At 40.5% G+C, this 20857-nt stretch overlaps 1 protein-coding gene across 3 annotated transcripts; it reads right to left on the bottom strand.

Moving 5' to 3' along the window:
* Positions 1-1895: 1895 nt before the first annotated feature.
* On the bottom strand, positions 1896-20312 carry LOC149922282 (T-box transcription factor TBX10-like). Of its 3 annotated transcripts, none has more exons than XM_090163690.1 (8): positions 19895-20312; positions 13336-13831; positions 3265-3360; positions 3014-3170; positions 2794-2943; positions 2661-2728; positions 2457-2590; positions 1896-2385 (listed from the first exon to the last, which is right to left on the bottom strand). In XM_090163690.1, exons 1-8 carry the CDS (start codon positions 20166-20168, stop codon positions 2132-2134), a joined length of 1629 nt encoding a protein of 542 aa, XP_090019816.1. In that variant the 5' UTR covers positions 20169-20312; the 3' UTR covers positions 1896-2131. The 3 variants fall into 3 exon arrangements, with proteins under 3 accessions (XP_090019816.1, XP_090019815.1, XP_090019817.1); XM_090163689.1 differs by having other exon boundaries at positions 3244-3360; positions 19895-20300; XM_090163691.1 differs by lacking the exon at positions 19895-20312 and adding an exon at positions 13963-14269 and having other exon boundaries at positions 3244-3360.
* Between the last annotated feature and the right edge of the window lie 545 nt (positions 20313-20857).

Genomic DNA, 20857 nt, shown 5'->3' with positions numbered 1-20857 from the left:
TTTAACACCACCTAGCGCCTTACAACAGTTGAACAGAAACTGTAGATCATAGGCCAAGTCCATCCGTACCAGGGGGTAGAAAAGTACGCGAAATGTGTTGTCTCATGCGATTCCCTAGTGGGAGAGGTGGGGGTGGAAGTTTAGTCTGAAAAGTTTCAGCGGGTTCGTCTGCTTCGATATATGGACCTCGTGTCCTCGTTCGGGCCTCGGGCTAAAAAGGGATCATGCTTATTGTCAAAATAAACTACCCAAATCTAAAAAGCCGAATGGTTAGTACTACAATTTTAATTATCATCGATGTAGTCATAAATTGTTTGTTTTAAATATAATCTCAGGGGTAAACTTTAAAAACTGCTTCAAAATTAATATCTTTGCCCAATGAAGAGATTGAATATCCTGATTTACCTTCCTTTTGTATAAATAAGTTTTAAATGCATAATTTCAAATGTTTTTCTATATTTTTATTCTTAACAGCTTTGCTTAGAAAAAAATTAAGGCTAGAGGTCGGCGGAACGAATAAATTAACCGGCAAAATTTCGATTAACCATAAAACGTTTGGTTAACCGTTTTTTATGAACAATTTCTACGAATAAACAACGATTTAACATGCAAAAATAATCAATTTTTTCGTATATTTTTTGGATAATTTGCGGTTATAAATAAAAATAAATAATTGGATAATTTCTTATTCAAACGCCGATCTCTAATTAAGGCAAATCCAATAAAAAATGATGACAAATGAAGCATTCCATTAGGCTTAGTTGTCCATATTTACAATTGAAGCAGGGAGTAGTAGGGGAGTGGTTTAGAACGAATTTTTTTGTTCCCCAGCGTGGGCAGAGAGACCCCAAAAGTAGAGTGGAATTTCTACCCCCTCTTGGAATAATATGGGACAGAATACCGTTTTCAGCGCCATCTATCGCAAATCAGGAGTATTTTGTTAAATTGACCCCGGGTCAACTCAAGTGCGCGTTAAAATAACAAAGTCCTCCGGCCAAAATTATTTTTTTTCATTATAAAAATTGTATTGAAGTTAAAGCGTTGTAGGTAGAAGCAAATAGTGGTAAATACTAATAATTCCTTATATTACTGTAGGTAAAATGTTAGGTTAGTTATTATATTATGTTTCATCTTGGCATTAGGCCTTTGCACGTGAACAGACCACGTGGTAAACGGTGGTATATTGAGCGTTGTATAGAACCGCTCTGTTTCAAAACATTTTTTTCCCCAATAGATGGCGATAAAATAGTCATACTGGCCCGTCGAGTTCCCCCACATTTCTACTCCCCTACTACTCCCTGATTGAAGGCACCAACGTTATTAATAAACTTCGCTACAATTTCAATTTAACCCAACTTATAATTAAAGATGATTTGTGATAGTTATTACAACTCTTGAATTGGCAAGATTTTCCCATATTTAGTTTACACCTTGGTAAAATAAAATTCCAATTAGTAAAATAAAGAAAATTTACGCTTCAAATCAAACTTGGGCCTCGTCCTCCAGTCCCGATTTTTACGAGATTTAAAACTGAACCGAACTGAATTTTTCAGACTTTTTACCCCCTCGCTATTACATTGCCCGCCGCAACTAGGGAACCGCGTGGTTAGACGGGAGCCCGTAGGAAACTCGCCGCATTTCCAATCTAGGGTACGTAGTCTAGATTATCTTTGATCCGTAGTGGCACTCTGTGTTCTCGTCCTTCGAGGAGCTAGTCACTCCTTTGACTGTACTTATGAGATTACCTGTAATCTTTAGAGTCTGTACCTTTATTAGTGTTGAGTACGCGTAATCGGTGTACAGGCCATCTGATCGTGGTTAGCTCCTCGTCGTCCATGAGGTTTCAAAGAAATTACTTTCTCTAAATTTGACACGTTAAAATAATGTGGAGCCAATTTTGAAACAATGAATACAAAACCTTTTTACATTTATTGCACAAAGTCGTATCGAGAGAATCAAATATCCGCGTGTTAAACAGGACGCGTGGCAGGCAAGTACTGTATAATTGTTTTTTAGAGGTAGTCGGCACCTCCAATTGTGTTAAAACTATTCACATCATTCAATGTTTAAATAATCACACGTAGTCTTAAGCCACCAGACTTTATAATTATGGGCATTCACACTTCAGTTTTCACGTGTAGTGCATTGAAGGCCAAGGAAAAGGACTGTATCGGTTTTTCCAATTGTTCTTATTCTTGTTGTAAAGGCACGTAACTTCCCTGGAGGGTCCGTAAGAAGAGCACATTTCTGACGGAGAATTATAAGTATTCGATGACATGTACGGACTGGATTCTGTCGCGGAGCTTAAAGCGAATCCAGGAGTAAGAGACAGGTCCACCCTGGAGTAAAGCATTCCATTTGGCGGCGTAGGTGGCTCCGTTTTATCTGTAAAAGGGGTCGTAGTCATTAAGGAGTTCACTGAACCAGAAATCGGACCAGTGCGGGAAATTTGGTACCTCTTATGGCCTTTACCGATGGGGGAGTTGGTGTTACCCTGAGTAATTGCAGAGAACTAGGCCGATGTTGATTTCGGGGCCTCTGGTTTGAAGGCACTTGTGATAAAACCTCAACAACATTGCACGGCATATTCCTTTAAACGTAATTATTATTTTACGGTGACAGTAGGATCACTTGGACGGAGAACGTAACAAGTATCTCACCATTCTTCCCCGTCGCAATCTCTAAAACCTTTGGCGAACGGGTTACTGGCAATTTTCAATTGCGTTATCTGATGTAAATAATCTCGTTTTAGCGGTTAGTGTTTATACTGAAAAATCGAATGGCGGCAATTACCCTTTGGTTTTGGTAGGCGGTTACGGCGGTGAACTTGGTTTCGGGGTAGATAAAAGTTTTGAAGTTCTCCGTTTGAGATATTCCCTCTTGGTTCGGCTCCACTATCACGTGAAACCTGGGTTGGTACCGGTGCATCGAGTTCAGAATGATCTAAATTGGAAATGTAAAGCGATTTCAACTCGCTTACGGGTTTCGTTTCGAGCGAGCCATGGCTACTTACATATCCATTGTCGTCTAGTTGGTTATTCGTTAGTTTCAACTTGTCGAACGAGACCAATTGTTTCATCAACTGACTGCCCTTCGCCGGCGTGTCCGGGTGAATGTGAATTCTCGAAGGCATGTTAGGATCGGCCTTTCCAGCCACTACCCAACCAGAGCTGCGTTGCGTTTAGAAAAGTTAAATTCGCTTTTATTGTTAGACCACGCGTGTCAAAATTGGTCCATTTTTACCTATGGAAGGCGTAGCGATACCTTTTATCATCAACGGGAACAAAGTCCATCATAAGCATATACTCAATGTCGGGGTCCAGTCCAAACAGCTTCACTTGAAACGTGGGAAACATCCTCCTGTAAAAAGTAACGGAACATTTTCAAAAAAAAAACGGCGGGTCATTCGCGTTACCGTTCTTGACGGACCAAGAGCAAACGCTTCCATTAGGGAGATCAACTGGTATTTTGGAGTCGTTATTCAAGCGAGAGTTGAGACGATCTCTTGTTTACTTTAGTTACGGATGAATTATAGGCCTACCACTGTTTACCGTCTCGCGGATATAAAGGAGGGAGGAGGGCTCGAAACGGAGTACATTTGAGGGGGCGTTCGACTCTGTCTCTCGCTTTAGTGTTTTTCTTAATCCAAGCTCCACCATATATGTAACAAATCACTTTTTCCCTCTCCGGCTGACTGTCGACGTGGGTTTTTTGGCCCATAAAAGTGATATTGCCTTCGAGCGAAGGATACACCACGTGTAAAAACTATAGCGATACACGAGCGCCACACACCGAGACGAAAACGGGTCCCGAAGAGCGAAGGGAAGAGATCGAGATGACCTTTCCCTGTCCCGATTTTCAGCGGGGTCTTAAAGCCTCGACCTCTGACGCATTCCTAACCCGTAATAGATTACCCAACTAATGTCGCGTTAAGCGCCTTCCCTAAACATTCCTGGCTCGGAAATTAAAGGAATTTCGACCATCGCTACTATAGTAGGTAATTGTTTCGGACGCGATGTTATAGACCCGAGGTGGACGCTCTGATTTTTAGGTCATCACCCATTGGGTCCCTCGGCGTCGTACTCGTAACGCGTAGAAGGGAATAGAGGCTGCGAGGTCGGGTAGGAACATTACCAGCTGGTTCGTTTCGCGGCACATGGTTTTCCAATTGATTCGATCACCGGGCGACTAAGGCCAAGGTTAGAGACCATTTATCATCTGACAGGAGGTACCTCCCAATGTTTACACTCCCGCCAGCGAGCCGAATGCTTCGCGCTAAATGGGAGAACGGGTATATATCGCGCTTTTTTTTCACTCCTAACGCTACTTGGCCTAGATTAGTTCGCATTCGTAATCGGTATTCATTAATGGTTGATGATTTAAAGGTTTGGTGGTCGACTGTCGGTACGAACCCGTCCCCGGGGAGCGACACTGGGGGATCAGCCGAGAAAATCGGAAGGAAAGCCGAGAGCTATATCGAACGCTGACAACTTCGCGCATCCGTATCTTTAAAGATGCTTATCCATTCCTCCCCCTGTTCTTTCCTCTTATAAGGGAGCACCTAAGAACACCCTTGGGACCTTTTTTTTCGGCCGGGGTATAATGTAACAAGCAAAATAAAAGTTTTTTCGCTTGATGAACGCGAGGGGAAGTTACGCATTAACCCCTCAACCTCGCAACAACGAAAAAAAATCAACGCTTATAAATATAAAATGACGGTTTTGAAAATTGCTCTTTCTCTCGATCAATTAATCTTGTTTGAGATACGTCTTTGACAAGATATCAAGCGTTACATTTGACGACCCAAATTTTTCTCGCTCTTTTTTTTCGGACGTCAAAATCAATTCAATGTTTTCCGTTGCGATATAGCGGACACCCACCGTTATCCGAATCGCGACGTCTTACTACCACAGATATTGGTTTTCATAAACATTACGCGGTTATCGCCTTCGAATTATATATAAAGCCTGACACCGACTTAAGAATGAATTACGCGTCTATATATATGCCACCAGGAGGACAAATTGTTATTGGATAGTGCTTTAGCCTATAAATTAAATGATTTGGCCATCGAAGATTTTGTAAATATTGTTTAAGTCTTGCGAAATTCTTCTCGAACAAAGTCTGATAACCTCAATTTATAAGATAGTTCAAGTAAAGGAATTATTTATATATCGCTGGAATTATTACAATAGAAGATTTATTTATAATCAAGGATGTTTCCATACCATTTCACCGTGGGCAGTAATCGAACCCGCGACCTTCGGGTTACCGTGGAAGCTTACTGGCGACTTTTCAGTCAGGTTGCCGTAATAAAATCAAGGACCGAACTTGAACGTTTCTTAGTTAAAAACTTGATGGAGGGCTGTTGTCGAAAATTTGAAAATTTCCATGGCACTAAATCGAACCCTATCCCCAATCATGATTACAAAATAGCAGGCCGCCAAAGTAAAATTTTGTCGCAGTCCGGTGGGATTTTGCCCACTTGCCCACGTGACCAGTTCGCCTAGAGCTGGGTTACCGTCCAACGCCACTTCTACTAGACTACCGAATTCACGGGTGAAATGTATCCAAGATTCCAACTACGGTTAAATACAACGGTTTTTACAGGTGGTGCCTTAAAATTTGTCCGTTTCAGGGCGCGGATCAAAGCGCAGCGTGCGTCCAAAAAGTGATCTTTAAAAAGAAATACAAAGTTATTCCAAAAATACCATCTTCGACACAGATGACTAGAAATTGTAGCTTTTGCCCAGAAGAGCGAGGAAGAGAAGACATGAATTACGCGTCCATCTAAACATGCCCGGGCTACCAATGATAAATCGCTTGTGTACACTAGCTGCCGCGTCTTTAACTAAACAAAATGTCGGCCTTATTAATTAGCTCGGAAGCTGCGCAGAGCCTAGAGCTGTCACTCAGGAGCGCTTGTGTATTTGCTGAAAGTCTGCTCTGTCTCAAAAGAAAACGGGCCGAGAGCCCCATTCTCTCTCTCGTAGAGTCCCCTTTCCTAGTAACCCTTCACTCGCTCCTTTTTAGATGTCGGAGATATTCTTGGGCGGTAGGCAGCCTTCCATTGACGGAACGCTCGACGCGCCCAAACGCCATACTCTCTGTTTATCGTTCGAATTCGTTTATTTTGCCGACCTCGCAACTCGTAAAGATAACGACATCGCTTCTATTAGTTTTGAACGAAAAAACATCCAAGGTTCTGATTACGACTTTTTATTCTCATTCTTCTTGGAAGAATATAGTCGCTTTCCGCTAATTTTACGAGTTATCTCGGGTAGAGAATGACTGAATTTTGAGATTTCTACCCTATGGGCTTTGGCGGGTGGGGATGGGATTGACGGATTTTGCGTACCAAGATGGGTCGCCGCAGCTGGCTCGCGGGATACGTCTTGGGTCGGATACCCCCGGGCATTTTCTCCCCGCAACAAGGTCGGGTCATTTGTCACTGTACCGTCTCTTCCCTCCTAACTTTCGTTGTCGTCCTAGGATAGGTTTCGGTTTTCCAAGGGTGACCTTTTTGAAATCCTAGCCGTCACCTTAACACGAGACCCCCGGTGAAGATAAATTTAATGGGCCAAACCAATGAAACAATTATAATTTATCTTTGAAATACCACTATTAACACTGGTTCTATTAAACTGCACACTCTGATTACGATGGAGGTTCATGTTCCATTACGAACACGTTTAGAAATCTGCTGCAATGCTGCTTCAAGCAGCCTGTTTGACGCAAAAATAACACTACGGTAATTACAGTACAGTCGAAACTCCTTGCATAGGCTAATTAAAGGAAAAGTCCAGGTTGGGTAAAACTTGGGTCTATTTGAAAGATCATGTTTAAATAAACTCAAAAATATCAGTCGTAAAATTGTATCTTTTTTTAATGACGAGAAATTAATTTTTAAACGAGCGAAATTTACCGCCAAGCGATCTGCCATTTTTTGTTTCGGGGTGACGTTTTAAGACTTTAATCACGCGCTGTTCGCGCTATAACAGGCTTTAACAGCGCTCTGTTCCCCGCGCGCGCTTGCTCCGCGTGCGGTCTGCGGAGGGAAGGCGAAAGAAAATGGCAACTCGCTTGGCGGTAAATTTGGCTCGTTTAAAAATTAATTTCTCGTCATTAAAAAAAGATACAATTTTACGACTGATATTTTTGAGTATATTTAAACATGATCTTTCAAATAGACCCAAGTTTTACCCAACCTGGACTTTTCCTTTAAGTAATTATAAGGTAAATTAGATGGATGGGTGGTAGATAACAATGCATACCCTATCCATGACGTTTTAATGTTGTATATAAAATAATAAAAAAAAATAATAATAATAATCAGCTAGGCTAATACCCAAGGCACCACCTTAGGCCCGAGTCATCAAGCGACTTATTATATTCTGCATCGAAAAATCATCTGCTAAAACTAGCTACGATCTGTTTTTATTATAACTAGCGCCATGTACCCCAAGTTTCTGTTTAATCAACTGAAGACGCCTAAGCCCTGGTTAACATAACGTATTTCTAAAGTTTTTAAATAAATTATGTTTACCAGGGAATATGAACTTTCATATCAACGAATTCCACATTTCGTCCACAAGGTTTAACAGAAGCTAGGTGTTATTGGCAATAGTAGAGCGTTTTAGCAGGTAATTTTTCGTTTTAGTTCACACTCCCTTTGAATTTACCCAAATTTTGCTCATTTAATGGAATTTATCTAAATTTTGCTACTTTAATTGAATTTACCCAAATTTTGTTAATTTAATGGCATTTATCTAAATTTTGCTACTTTAATTGAATTTACCGAAATTTTGCTTATATAATGGCATTTAAATAAATTTAGTTACTTAACTTGAATTTACCCAAATTTTGCTTATTTAATGGCATTTACCTAAATTTTGCTACTTTACTTGAATTTATAAAAATTTTGCTTATTTAAGGGCATTTAAATAAATTTAGCTACTTCATTTGAATTTACCCAAATTTAGTCAATTTTACTTGCATATACTTAATTTACACATTTTACTAATATTTACCAAAATTTACATTCATTTACCCATTTTTATCCATTTTATTAACCCAAATTTACTTGTATTTACCCAATTCGCTTATGTTTTCCCAAATTTACGCGCATTTAAACCAAATTAACCTGAATTTACCCAATGTAAATTTTTTAACATCATTTATTTTTGTTAATATTTTAAAATTTTTCGAACGGGGGACCCTAAAGCCCGTCGAAAATTTTCCTTTTGGGAAATTTCAAGTTACTTAAAGGTCTACTTATTCCGGAATTTAAACAAAATCCGTGAAAGTCACCTCGGGCCGTCTCCTTATTATGTTACTTATGATACTAACTTTAAAAACGTTCTGAAATTAAATGTGCTTTTATTCAGGTAACACGTGTTACAATCTATTCTAACGTAACTAGTTTCTGTTAAACCTAGTGGCAAAAATATGAAGATAGGCGATCCACTATAAATCTCCCTTTAAATATATTTTGAAATTAAAAGGGCCCGAATAACGACTTCGCAATTATTCAGCGTGTCGTGTTTTTTGCGTGTAGAGTGGGGGGGTTGGGGATAAAGTGCCATTATACCCGGGGTGGTTTCGTAGCCAACTCGGACGAGTTATGGGGTGGCGAGTGAAGACAGTCCGCCATCTAAGCAGCCCCATAATGCCGATTATAGCCGCGCACCAAAACAGTAAGCGCAAAAATGCTTCCTTCCTCTCGAGTCACTGAAGATTGAAGAATACGTTTGCCGCTGCCCCATAAATTATCGTCTGTTGTACAGCCCCTACTCGGGGGACGCGCGCTATGCCTATCCATTTCCGGGACAGGACGCGAAAAAAAGAGGGAGAAAGAAATTACAGTGGGCCGACTAATATTATGTCAACAAATTCAATGAACCGATCGACAAGATCTTGATTTATCTTTCATTCTATATTTCGTGTCGATAAAATACTCGAAACTCGATCCAAACCCGGGTAAATTGTGTTTGATAATTGACTCTGTATTGGCCATTAGTCGCTTTGAGTTTTGCCTAGCTTCTTGATTAGTATCTTAGAGCCCCTTTGTTTGAACGAGGTTCGGTTTAAGGCTGGTTTTACTCTCTGACGCAAAAAAATATTAGATCAAATGCTTGGTTTCCACTAAGAAAAATGCATTATGACGCGTGCTAGTGGAAACCAAGCATTAGGGCTGATTTTCACGAAGACAAAAATGTCACGACCGCTAGCCCCAGCTGTTTTTCACTTCGGAAAAAAACGCTACGACGGTGAGCGTCAACTCAAAAATATTTTATTAAGCCTATTGCTTAGTTTCCACTAGCGCGCGTCATAATGTATATTTCCTAACGCGCGTTAAAACGATTGTACGTTCCAAAGTTGAATGACGCGCTATTACGCGCGTTAGTGGAAAAAAAGGCTAAAGCCCCATTTTCATGCTCGCTGGTAGCGGATAAAAATCGTCCAAATTCGCTTCCGCCACTCGCAAGCGTGAAAATAAAGCTAAAATATCTGTTTGAAACAGATCGACGCGGAATGTGAAAAAGTGTATAGCTGAAGCAGATTTGGTCAATTTTTACCCTCTACCAGCGAGCATGAAAATGGGGCTTTATGCTTAGTTTCCACTAGCGCGCGTAATGGCGCGTCACTCAACTTACGAACGTACAAACGTTTTCACGCGCGTAAAGAAAAATACATTATGACGCGCCCGAGTGGAAACCAAGCTTAATGGGAATTTTTGCGTCAACTCTGGTCGTCCTGGTGAAAGCCAATCTTAAGGCCGATTTTCAATCGAGAAAAAACGCCTCGAGGGTGAACGTCGACGCTAAAATCCTTGTTAGGCCTAACGCTTGGTTTCCACTAGCGTGCGTAATAGCGCGTCATTCAACTTTGATAATTAAGTTGAGTGACGCACGGTTACGCACGCCAGTGGAAACTAAGGCTTAAGCTTGATTTCCAATCGGGCGCGTCATAATGTATTTTTCTTTTCGATAGTGAAAGCGTTTGTAAGTCTCAAAGTTGAAAGACGCTCTAGGGAAAACCATCCCTTAGACTTAATAATTTTTTTTTCATCAACGCCAGCCATCGCAGCGGTTTTGTCCTAGTGAAAACCATACATAAATCTGACTGCTCCTTTATCTTGAAGGTATATCCCCAAACTATTGTTTTTGCGAGCAGACCTCCCCAATTGACTGCCGCCCAAAGCCAGTTGTCGGAAAGTAAAACGGGCCACACGCGAATTCGAAGTTGGAATGTTGAAAGGCGGAATAAATAGATGTCTCTCTGTGGCTGTCGTTTGATTAATCGCGATTCCCTTAAGCCGCCAATCTCCGGACCGAGCGCCAAATACCCCGCTAAGTAGGGACCCAATGCATCATCCAACGCGCAGGAATGCGGCGACTTCGCGATCTCCACGGCGTTGAGGCGCGAGAAAGGGGGGCCAACCCTCCCTGGCCTTCTCGCCGTGTCCCTGTTACGCCTGGCTGCCCCAGGATGAATCCCTTGTCTTAAATATCTGGCAATTCCGAGGGTAAACAAGTTCTCCGTCGGATCTGGCGCCATCCAGAGGAGGACCCGAGCCGGGGATAAATAGACCCTTAATGAGCTACCAGAATGTCGTCGCGACCCCTAAATTCGATTCATTGTAGGCCATTCATTTTGCCGAGGACAATGAATGATTATTGTACTCTTCGGTCTCGCGTACGACAATACATATTTTGAATCAGTATCAAGTCAACCCCGCTGTTTTAAAGCAACGACCGAAAGTATTATTATTATTGTATTTTTTCCTTTGGCAACTAAATCATTAAAAGGCAAAGTTTGTTTTCCGCAAAAGACAACAACGTTTCGTGGCTCAGATTGCGCGTTGTTAATTTTGGAGATGAGCCTAATTATTCTTGGAAATTTGAAATATTCCAAATGCGGAGGGAACTAGATTGCGCTCCCTCTTCGAGTTTCTGGCGTTAAGTAAACTATTTTAGCATTCATAAGAAAAACATCATCCCCATGGAAAACTGCGTGCTCGCTAGCGGCATTAACTTGTCGGATCTCGTCGCCAAATGCTAGACACTATCGATCACACGTCCTCAAGCCCGCTCGACGATTCATCTTTGGCGGAATGCAGACATCCTCCCTTCGACAGAGACAACCGCCTTCCGTTTTCAACATTTAAATTGACTCCCTCATTTGTGCTATTTCCATCAGAGGTTTTTTAATTACCATAATTTCAGTCGACTTTAAGTAAACTGATTATTTATTTTAGTCTCATTGTTAATCAGATTGCCTCCTCGTGAAAGACTAAGGCTAACCAGATACGCATTCTTTTGCCAAACGTAGAAACGAAACATTTACTAGGGAGCCAACAGTACTGTTGGGACCCTGCACAGTGTTATACCACTACTGGATATCATTAATATTACCACGTATTATCTCTCGTGGAGGTGAGGTTCACGGGACGTCACGTTGACCTGCACCTTATCTAACTGTTGACTTCCTATAAAATGTGTTTTAATGTATAAGCCACTTGGTGTTCACGTTGCGTTAGTGTATTCCCCTACCCATAGAAATAGAAAGGAGACTAGAACCACGATCGGCTTTGGGGGAGATGTACCAGCTAGAAGGCCGCCATTAGAGTGGGATCGCGCGCGCCATCTAATAAATAAAATTGAAACTAAATATGATCACGTGGCGTAACGTCGTAAGCAACATCATCTGGTTTGTTTATGTTCTTCAACGAAATTATATAAGTTACTTAAACAACTATGAAAATCATTACGTTCACATGAATCTACATTACCGTAAATTACAGTTTTATAAACGTTTTAAATTTACTGGCCTTGAAATAAAATAAGTTTAGAAAGCTTAGGTCTAATTGCTTTCCCTTTCATTTCCAGGTTTTTGTCTCTGGAAATTTTGATCAGCCGAACTTTGGCATATAACAATTCCCAACTCAAAGTTAAACATTATGGTCTGGAAGTTCGCTGAAAATGAAAAACACTTATATTCCGAGAGTAGTATAAAATAATTCCCATAATATTACATGAAATTAGCATTTTATTTATTTCCGAAATCGGTTAGTACAGAGCCAAAAAAAAACGCAATTTTTTATCATTTTTAATTTTCCGCGGTTATTCTTAGAGACGCGAAAAACGCAAACACAAAAGTACCGTCACTGCGCACGACACGATCAAAATTTCCGCCGTAACCATGGCGACAATGTTTAATGCGCTGGTCAGATGGCGCGAATAGCCCGATTCCGCGCTAATGTCAGCTTTCTAGCTTGCCCGTTTCCCCTGGGATTGGCGGAGAGCGCAGTGGTTCTAGTCTCATTTCTATTACTATGCCCTACAAGTCATGTGACTAAACGTAGCAACGGTTCCCAATTTCCAATGGTTAAAAATCCTCGCACAACCTAAAGTAATTCTTTCATGCAGAAAACCAACGATATGAACTTAATACAATAGTATAACCTAACCTAAATTCACCTAACCTTAACTAACCAAACCCCTGCGAACAAACTAGACTTAGCTATTACGAATCAGTGATTAAACACCAGTACCCCTAGGAAATATAAGGCCCCCTGGACTTTGCTCTAGCATCGTCTCAGGCCCCTTACCTTTTTTTTCCAGTTCCGGGGCCCCTAAGTTTAGGCCTACCGAAGACTATTGGTTATATTGCCACACCGGGGGGGGGGAACCCGATGACGTAATGCACAGACAATGAAATTGAGAACAGACTTTTAGTCTACCTGGGGTGCGTCAAAATTCTAAGAAGGAATTCTTCTCTTGAAAAGAGTTCTTCGTGAGAATTTTTGTCCCCGTGAGAACTCGCTAAAAAGCGTCAAATGTAAAAAGATTCTTCTAAAGATGGCGGCTTAAGATAATGCCACGAACGTTGTAAACTAAGCCTTTGACAATAAATATTATTTTTACACGATTTCACGAAGGAAGGAAATATTTTATTCATAACTTAAATGGAAATATTTCATCGGAAATTAACTTGACATTCAGTTTTCTCTGAAATTCATTTTCGTCCACAAAAATATCATACTGTTTATTTTCTTCAGCGTCAAGTAAACTGCCATTTTAATTTATAATTACCACCCCTTTTTAACAGAGAATGCCTCGGAGGCATTCTCACTCTTCTCAAGAGAACTCGTGAGAAGAGATTACATCACTTCCAGTGAGAAAGACCGTCAAAATTTAGAGAAGTGAGAATTCTCACTATCAAGGGAAGAGTTCTTAGAATTTTGACGCGCCCAGGTGATGTCGCGAAATTTCTCAAAAAACAACGTTGAGCTTCGTATATTGAGATTTGAGAAGATAATTTGATACTGACCTTCCCGTTTTGGTAACGATCATTTCGGTGCCCAGCTCGTTGAACTCGTCCCAGAGAGATTTCATTTCCAAATTAGCGCCGACCGTCATCAGTTTCGAGTGCAAGTGTTTCGGTAATCTGGAATCGTCCTGGTCTTCGCGTACTCTTCCGAGCGAGCAGACTCCCGTCGTCGTGGCTGGGTCGCGATCCGTGCCGACCACTTCCGTCTGATGTCGCAGCACGGCCAAAGGTTCCAAGTCCAGAGGAGCGACCCGTTGACCGGATCCCGCGAGACCGGCCCCGCTTTGACCCGGCGAATCGCCGACACAGACGCGATCGTCGAGTACAAATTTGTCGGTCACGGCGACGTCGTCGAAGCGTCTCGGGTCGCGGACGACTTTGGCGAACCCCGTTCCGGATGATTCCTGGCAGGATATCTCCCGTTGATGGTGCTGCTGATGAAGATGGTGATGGTGTTGTTGCGCGAAAGGAGGAGCCGGGAACGGCTTGTCCGCGCCTAATTAAACGGGGAAGAGAGAGAGACGAGGGGTCAGTGGAAAGAATCACTCGGCGGCGAGCGACGCGGCGAGCGCTCGGAAATCCAAACATCGCGGGAGAGAAAGGCGTCAATCGCGAAAGCTTTTATACCCGCGAGTTGATCGAGTCGAAAGATACGCGTTGCCCCAATGAAACAATACATCAACAAGCTCCCCGTTACCGATAGAGCGCGACCAGCCGAAGCGATGTTATTTTCTATCAAGTGCTAAAACGAACTGTTGGCGACGCCAGGAAGAGCTTCTTTGGCAACTTGTTCCAATCACGAAAGACAACTTTGCCGGTAATTCTTTCCCTCGCTTCGGGTCCGTCATCGGACGGGTAGTTTCGACTCCGTCAAAGCGCCAATTTGCGAGATACCGACGCCGTCTTTTCAAACGAGACTATCGGTTCAAGCCTATCTCCAGTAAAATTACCAGAAATTGATAATATATATCTTACAAGAGAGCTATCCATCTCGGTCATAAAAGTGAAACAAGTAACTTCGCAGGTTCGACCTAGATTCTATTTGGCGAGCTCTTCGGTTTCCCCTTCCATAAAAACTGGTTAAATGCCGACTACATAAATTTTCGGTTTACTCTGTCTTTCACTGGAAGTGGGCTTACTGAAAAACATAATTGCCATGCAATCAGCCTACTTCCAGTGAAAGACAGAGTAAACCGAAGATTTATTTATGCCATTGTCTACTTTCGCGCTATTTCAAGCTGAACGCTTTTAATTTTGTATTTTAACCTCTAAAATTAATAGTTATGTGTAAAACAGCCTCTTGTTCAGTGATTAAAATAATTTTGACAATTTAAAATTTCAAATAATTAAGTTACGTTTTAATTCGGACCCCCGGAGCTAAACAAGCTGGGCAAGCGCCCATACTACCCTTTAGTTAGGATCTTATATCTCGTTAACTATTAATATTAGAATTATTAAAATTATTTTAAGCACTAGAGGAAGGTTCAGCCTAATAAGAAAAATATAATTCAATTGTATAATTGTTAAAATAGAAACGTTCAGCTTGAACGAAAAAGAGGCTTTTACTATATTCTTCCCCCTTAAAGCGTAAACTATGTAATATTTGGAAATTACATTGCGTATAGGGATAAGTAGTTATTTATAAATAATATTTTATCGATTTATATAGTCTTAGAAACTTACCTAGGGATAAAATTATTCGCTTACACCGGGACGGAAAAGGTACTTTTTTTACACTTTTCCAAATTATTAACTTCCCAATTTTACACTAGCTACACTACATCGTAAACTATTGGTAGAGTTTCGGTGTTACACTTTTTACTCCAGCTCAGTAATAGGTACAATCAGTGTAAACGAGAAAGAAGAACGTCTGATTGGCTTGAATTTGTAGTCTGCTATATAAATTCATCTGCTACTTCAAATTGGGTTGGCTAAAGCAACGAGATAGCACTTTTCCGAATTATTTGTTAGAGTAGTTAGGTTAGACTATGACGTAATTTTGGAAAATATCTTTACTCTCATTTCGAAAATCCCCTTGAGCCTGAGACGGTACTTGTTTCAAGTGAATGACATTAGAAGGATAATAAATTTTAAAATTACCTTTCAAAATTTAAAAAACAATAGTAAATTTAGTGTTGTTAATTTTCCCGAAAAATAAAATGTGGAAAAATTTCCAGAAAAGTTTCCGGAAAAATTTCCGTAAATCGGAAAAATTAAAAATTGAAACAAATTACTTTTTAAGGGTTTTTAATGTTATTAACTTTTTATCGATATAAAATGTCTAATATCAGTAAACATACTACAAAACAGTAATAGTGTTACATGGTTAATCAGTTTAAACTAATAATAATAATAATAATAATCAGCTAGGCTAATACCCAAGGCACCACCTTAGGCCCAAGTCATCTTGCGACTTATAATGCCTTTAAACAGGTGGCCGGGTTACAAAGCGTAGGAGGGTGGTGGCAAGCCCTTCATGCCACACGAGCCAACAGCTCCCTACACTAACTATTACCGTTAACCTCTACAAGTTTTTATGGGAAGGGGAAACCGAAGAACTCGAGGGAAAACCCCTTTAACCAGTGGGGAGAGAACTTGCAAACTCAACGCAGAAGGAATAGTTCCGAGTTTTCACCCAGTGCCACAAGCTGGGATCGAACCTAGCTCCTCTTGCTGCGAGGCGAAAGCGCTAACCACTCCGCCGCGGCCACCCCACTTAGTCTATGTTTTGTTTTACTTTCAGATTCGAAAAAATGAGGCGAAAATGCCGCTTTATTTAAATTTTCAAACAATATATTAGATTAATCATGGATTGAAAACTTTTTTTTATTTTTTTCGGAAAAATACGGAAAATTTTCCGGAAAACAGGCCTCGGTCATTTTCCGGAAAATTTTCCAACTTACAACACTAACGAAAGTAAAATAATACCGCTACTTCATCCATGATGTAGCAGTATCTCTTTATTATTCTTTAATGATATACAATATACTTCTGAAGTTAGCTATTCCCTGTGCGTTTTGAAATATGATTTAATTTAAAGGATAAACTTTCGAAATCAATTTTATACCTCAATCGAGATTCTTCAGAGTAGTCAGGCCCAATTGAAAGGTGTGAAAGCAGGTACAAATTTCCGGTGCCTGTGCAGCCTAAGGGCCCCAGGTTTGGGCCAATTTCCCAAGGTTCTGTCCGTTAATCGTAAGTGTAATAATAATAATATAGTAATAATGGCTTTCTTGAGGCCCGGAATTATTGTTTCCCGGGGCTCGGTCCTGCTTTTGGCGGCACTGGGAGTAGTTAGTAGACTAATTTGGCACGTACTTTTGGAAGGGAAATAATTGTAATACAGACAGATCGGATATTAATATGTATTTAGAGAATGTAGATTTGTTTCTAGAGTTGTAAGTCGGCAAATTTCACGCGGAAAATTTTTCAGAAAATTACCGAGGCCTATTTTTCCGGGGAAAAAAAGGTTTTTAATCTATGATTAGCTTAATATTGTTCGCAAATTTAAATTTCGATGCCTTTTCGACTCAATTTGTTGAATCCATAAGTAAAATAAAATAAAAATCCTCAATTATTTATTTTTCCGATTTGAGAAAATTGTTCCGCATTTTATTTTTCCGGAAAATTAACAACTCCATTTGTTTCTGTTAATTTTTTTATATGTTATGTTAGTTTGGTCGTCATTAATAGGACACATAAAATTTTCTAAACCATAATTGAATTTAAAAATATGTCAATGGACTACACTAAAGCAGGGCAGGACAGGACATGGGGTTATTTAATTTAGTAGTCATTGTGACTCCTGGGCCGAAATATTCGATCTTTTGGGAGTCATTGGAAAGGAGGTATACAAATTTGTGGTTAAAACAAATGATCTGTCTAAGATTTGATTTAAGTTTTAATCAGAAACAATTTGCCTGCTAGTAAGTGTTGGCTCGCAATTTAACCTGGCCACCTGAATTAAAGGCAATAAAAGTCCCTAGGTGACTTAGGCTTAGGGTGGTGCCTTGAGTATGAGCCTAGATTATAAAAAAAACGTTAGCTTAAATTTCTGACATTTTGCCTCCATGAAACTAATTGTTTTGTACTTTTCTGGATAAAGGCTAAAAATATCTATAAGCGTTTAGTAATTTATTTGGGGTAGTTTTAAGTGGTCAAATGCCTCAACTCAGGCATTATGTCCTGCCCAGTACTTAAGTAGAAAAATTAGTACACTAGAAAGTGTCCTAAATATTTGACATTAATGCATTATTTCCTTTTGGCCACATTTTTTTGCCATCTTCTAAGAATTCAACTTACATTTTCCTTATTCATTGGGTTATTTTTCACTGCCATTTTATTCCCACCAAAATCGGAAAAAATTTACTTTTCATAGTATAAAATATAATAATAATCAGCTAAGCTAATACCCAAGGCACAACCATAGGCCTTTGTCGACTAGCGACTTGTAAAGCCAATTACAATAAAGTAAAATGGTACTAATCTTTTTGAAATAGGAACCTAATAAAGCCCTCTTTAAAGTAAAATAAAATATTTCGAATAAATGATCCCAAAAACTGATTCAATGTTTAAATATCGAATAGAGCATTCTATAAAATTGGTCCATAACCGGTCAAACTTTTCATACAGACCTTAGAGCTAGTTCAGCAGGACTAACAACTTTTGTTATTCTTTGATATGAATATTTTAGAGACGTACCTTTTAGGAGTTGTAGGAGGGACCCTAGGTGTTGAATTATGTTTGGGGTTAAGAATATTTTCATGATCTAAGTTTCTTTTTAAACCCGTGGATTTGGGACTAGTATTTTGCTTATTTGCCATCATACATTTATTACAAAAATCATTTAAAATAAGAAAAACGGCGCGGAAAGCCGGAAATTAGTGAAGCCTAGGCTAGCAACTACTCTACTCCTAAAAATCGAGTGCTCTCAATTTCTTACGGGTTTGCCAGATAAATATTTTTCTCTAACACGAAAAACAGGCCAAACCTTCACCTCCTCCGATCTCAAAAGGGGGCCAGCACACCACACCGATTTTATAGAACGCTCTATTCCAAAATTTATTTAGATAATCCAAAAAACTGACCTTTGGTATCGACAGTTTTGATCATTTTGTCAATTGATCTTGCACATAAGTGTGAGAATGTTTCAAGGCGAGGGTGCTTTTACCCCAGTCTTTAGGGACCAAATATCTTTTTTATGTTTTCTTAGGGACTTCCAAGAAAAATAGGGACCTAGTGGGAACCCTAATCTCACCTGTCCTAAACATTTACAAGAAAAGTCCCTTGAAGAAACTCAAGCATCGAGATTGAACCTAAATTATTAATTGTCAATAATCATGCTTAAATTAATTCTTAATTAGTAATTTAAGTGGCATGCATTCTTCGTATATGGTTTGATTGAATAATTTAAGAACAGTTTGCATATTGTTTGACTGCATATAGGAACGCAGGTCACACTATCTCTTGAAAGCAATTTTCAAGGCTCATTTCTCAAAATTTTACTAGTCAAAACTTTCAATCAAACCAACTTGCTTGAAGTAAATAATAAATAAAAATAAATAATAATCAGCTAGGCTAATACCCAAGGCCGCACCTTAGGCCTAAGTCATCAAGCGACTTTTAAAGTTATTAACTCAGGTGACCGGGTTACAATGCATAGTGGGTGGTTGCAAGCCCTTCATGCCACGCGAGCCAACAGCTCCCTACACTAACTATTAATCGTTGAAAATGAGTTATTATAAAGTATCAAATTTAACTATTGTCCACTAAGCCCCATTTTATAAATAAACTATCGAAATTATACTTTTTTGAATGTTAAATAGGTTAACCTATCAAGGGTCTTAAAGACACAGATTTAAATTTCCAGTTATGCTACCTTTCCAGTATAATAAGTATTATGTATAATAACTTAAAAAGCTAGATGTGGTTTTCCCTGCCTGATTATCAAATTTGTATTAACCCTTTTCAACGCTTTAGGTCCATCATTTTTAGAAGTGGGCTTGTCCCTGATTTTAGTGTTTTCGACTCCTGTCTTGGCGGTTTTAGAGTCAAGTTCGGAGTTCTGGGAAATTAGACTCGCTCAATGGTCCAGTACTATAGAAAATTGAACTCGTTCAAGGTTCAAGTACTAAAAAATTTGAATGGCTCGATGGTTCAATACTATAGAAAATTGAACTCGCTCAAGGTTCGAGTACTAGCAAATTGAATTCGATCGAGATTCGAGTACTATAGAAAATTGAACTCGCTTGAGTTTCGAATACTACAAAATGAGACTAGCTCGAGGGTCCAGCACTAGAAAACTAGACTCGTTTAAGAAGTGTTTCAAGTCCTATTTGAGCCCAAAATTTCCAGTCGGTTGCGATATCCAGTTATAAATTTATCCCAAAGCTGTTTAAAATAAAGAAAACCAGTCTAATATCTTCATATTATCCGGACTAGCACCTCTTATCTATTTTCAACGTTTCGTTGGATACACCAGCTCAGCTATCAGCGTATTGACTCTCCGTAACTACCCCTCCCAAAAGTTCATTTGGTCAACCTTCGATTTGGATCTCACCTTCGTGCTCTTGTTTGTCGGGCGGTAAAGGGTGATGGTGGGAAGGCCATTCGTAGTAGGAACAATCGGCGTGGTCCGGCTGGGAAGGAGAGTCGTTGCCGGTGGCGCTGTCCGCGGTGGCGCTCCGCGACGACGAGACCCCGAGGACGGACGCGGCGACGGCGACGGAGGGAGACAGATAAGGGTGGTCGCGACACGACAATGACATGATGGCGTCAATTGTGAAGGGATTATTCGACGACGATAAAGGGACGCGTCTCGATTTCATTTCCATGATGGTCCCGGCGAATGGGCCGCGGAGTCGCTCGGCCGACAGACACGGAGAACATTTCGAAGTCAGCGCGATGTCCCTCCTTCAACGATTCCCCAAATTCAACAAGACCCGTTGACGACGGGATAATCTCCTTCATCAGGGGTGTCAACTCTCGCCGAGTTCGTCCCATTCGAAAGAGGGTGAGCCGCGGAGGAGGGCTAAAGGGTCGGGTACGCCCCGACGATTGCTCGGGACTGGCGGAAGAAGACGCGAATTCGCGAGGAGGGTTCCGAAGATGAAAAGATACAAACAGGGAGAGAGAGAGAGAGAGAGACACGCTAAGAGTAAATCTCGACGCGCGGAAGTTAGAATATTAACTTTGGAGGCGCCCTCGCGAGGAGTTATAGTTATAATCATCCGTGGGTGGTATGTTTACTCTGAGCTCGCTTTCCTTATCATACAACAGCGCGAGGACCTCGCCGCAATAATGTCGACGAAGAGTGACAACGCCAAAGCAGCTGGACTACGCGCGAACCTTCGTTTTAAGAATTACGAGAGACACGGAAAGAAACATCCCGGATATCTTCACCCTCCATTCTATATTTGCTTTCGGGGTTCACCGCCTTTGGGGTTGGCCATTTTAACAACTCGTCCGACGCAAACGGATTACAAAAAAAAACCCCGACACTCTGCGTTACGAGGAACCGATA

Source organism: Leiobunum rupestre, chromosome 11 (genome assembly GCF_980474605.1).
Source record: "Leiobunum rupestre chromosome 11, qqLeiRupe1.1.hap1, whole genome shotgun sequence".
In the NCBI taxonomy this organism is placed as follows: domain Eukaryota; kingdom Metazoa; phylum Arthropoda; class Arachnida; order Opiliones; family Sclerosomatidae; genus Leiobunum; species Leiobunum rupestre.
This window is presented reverse-complemented; position numbering and strand designations above follow the sequence as displayed.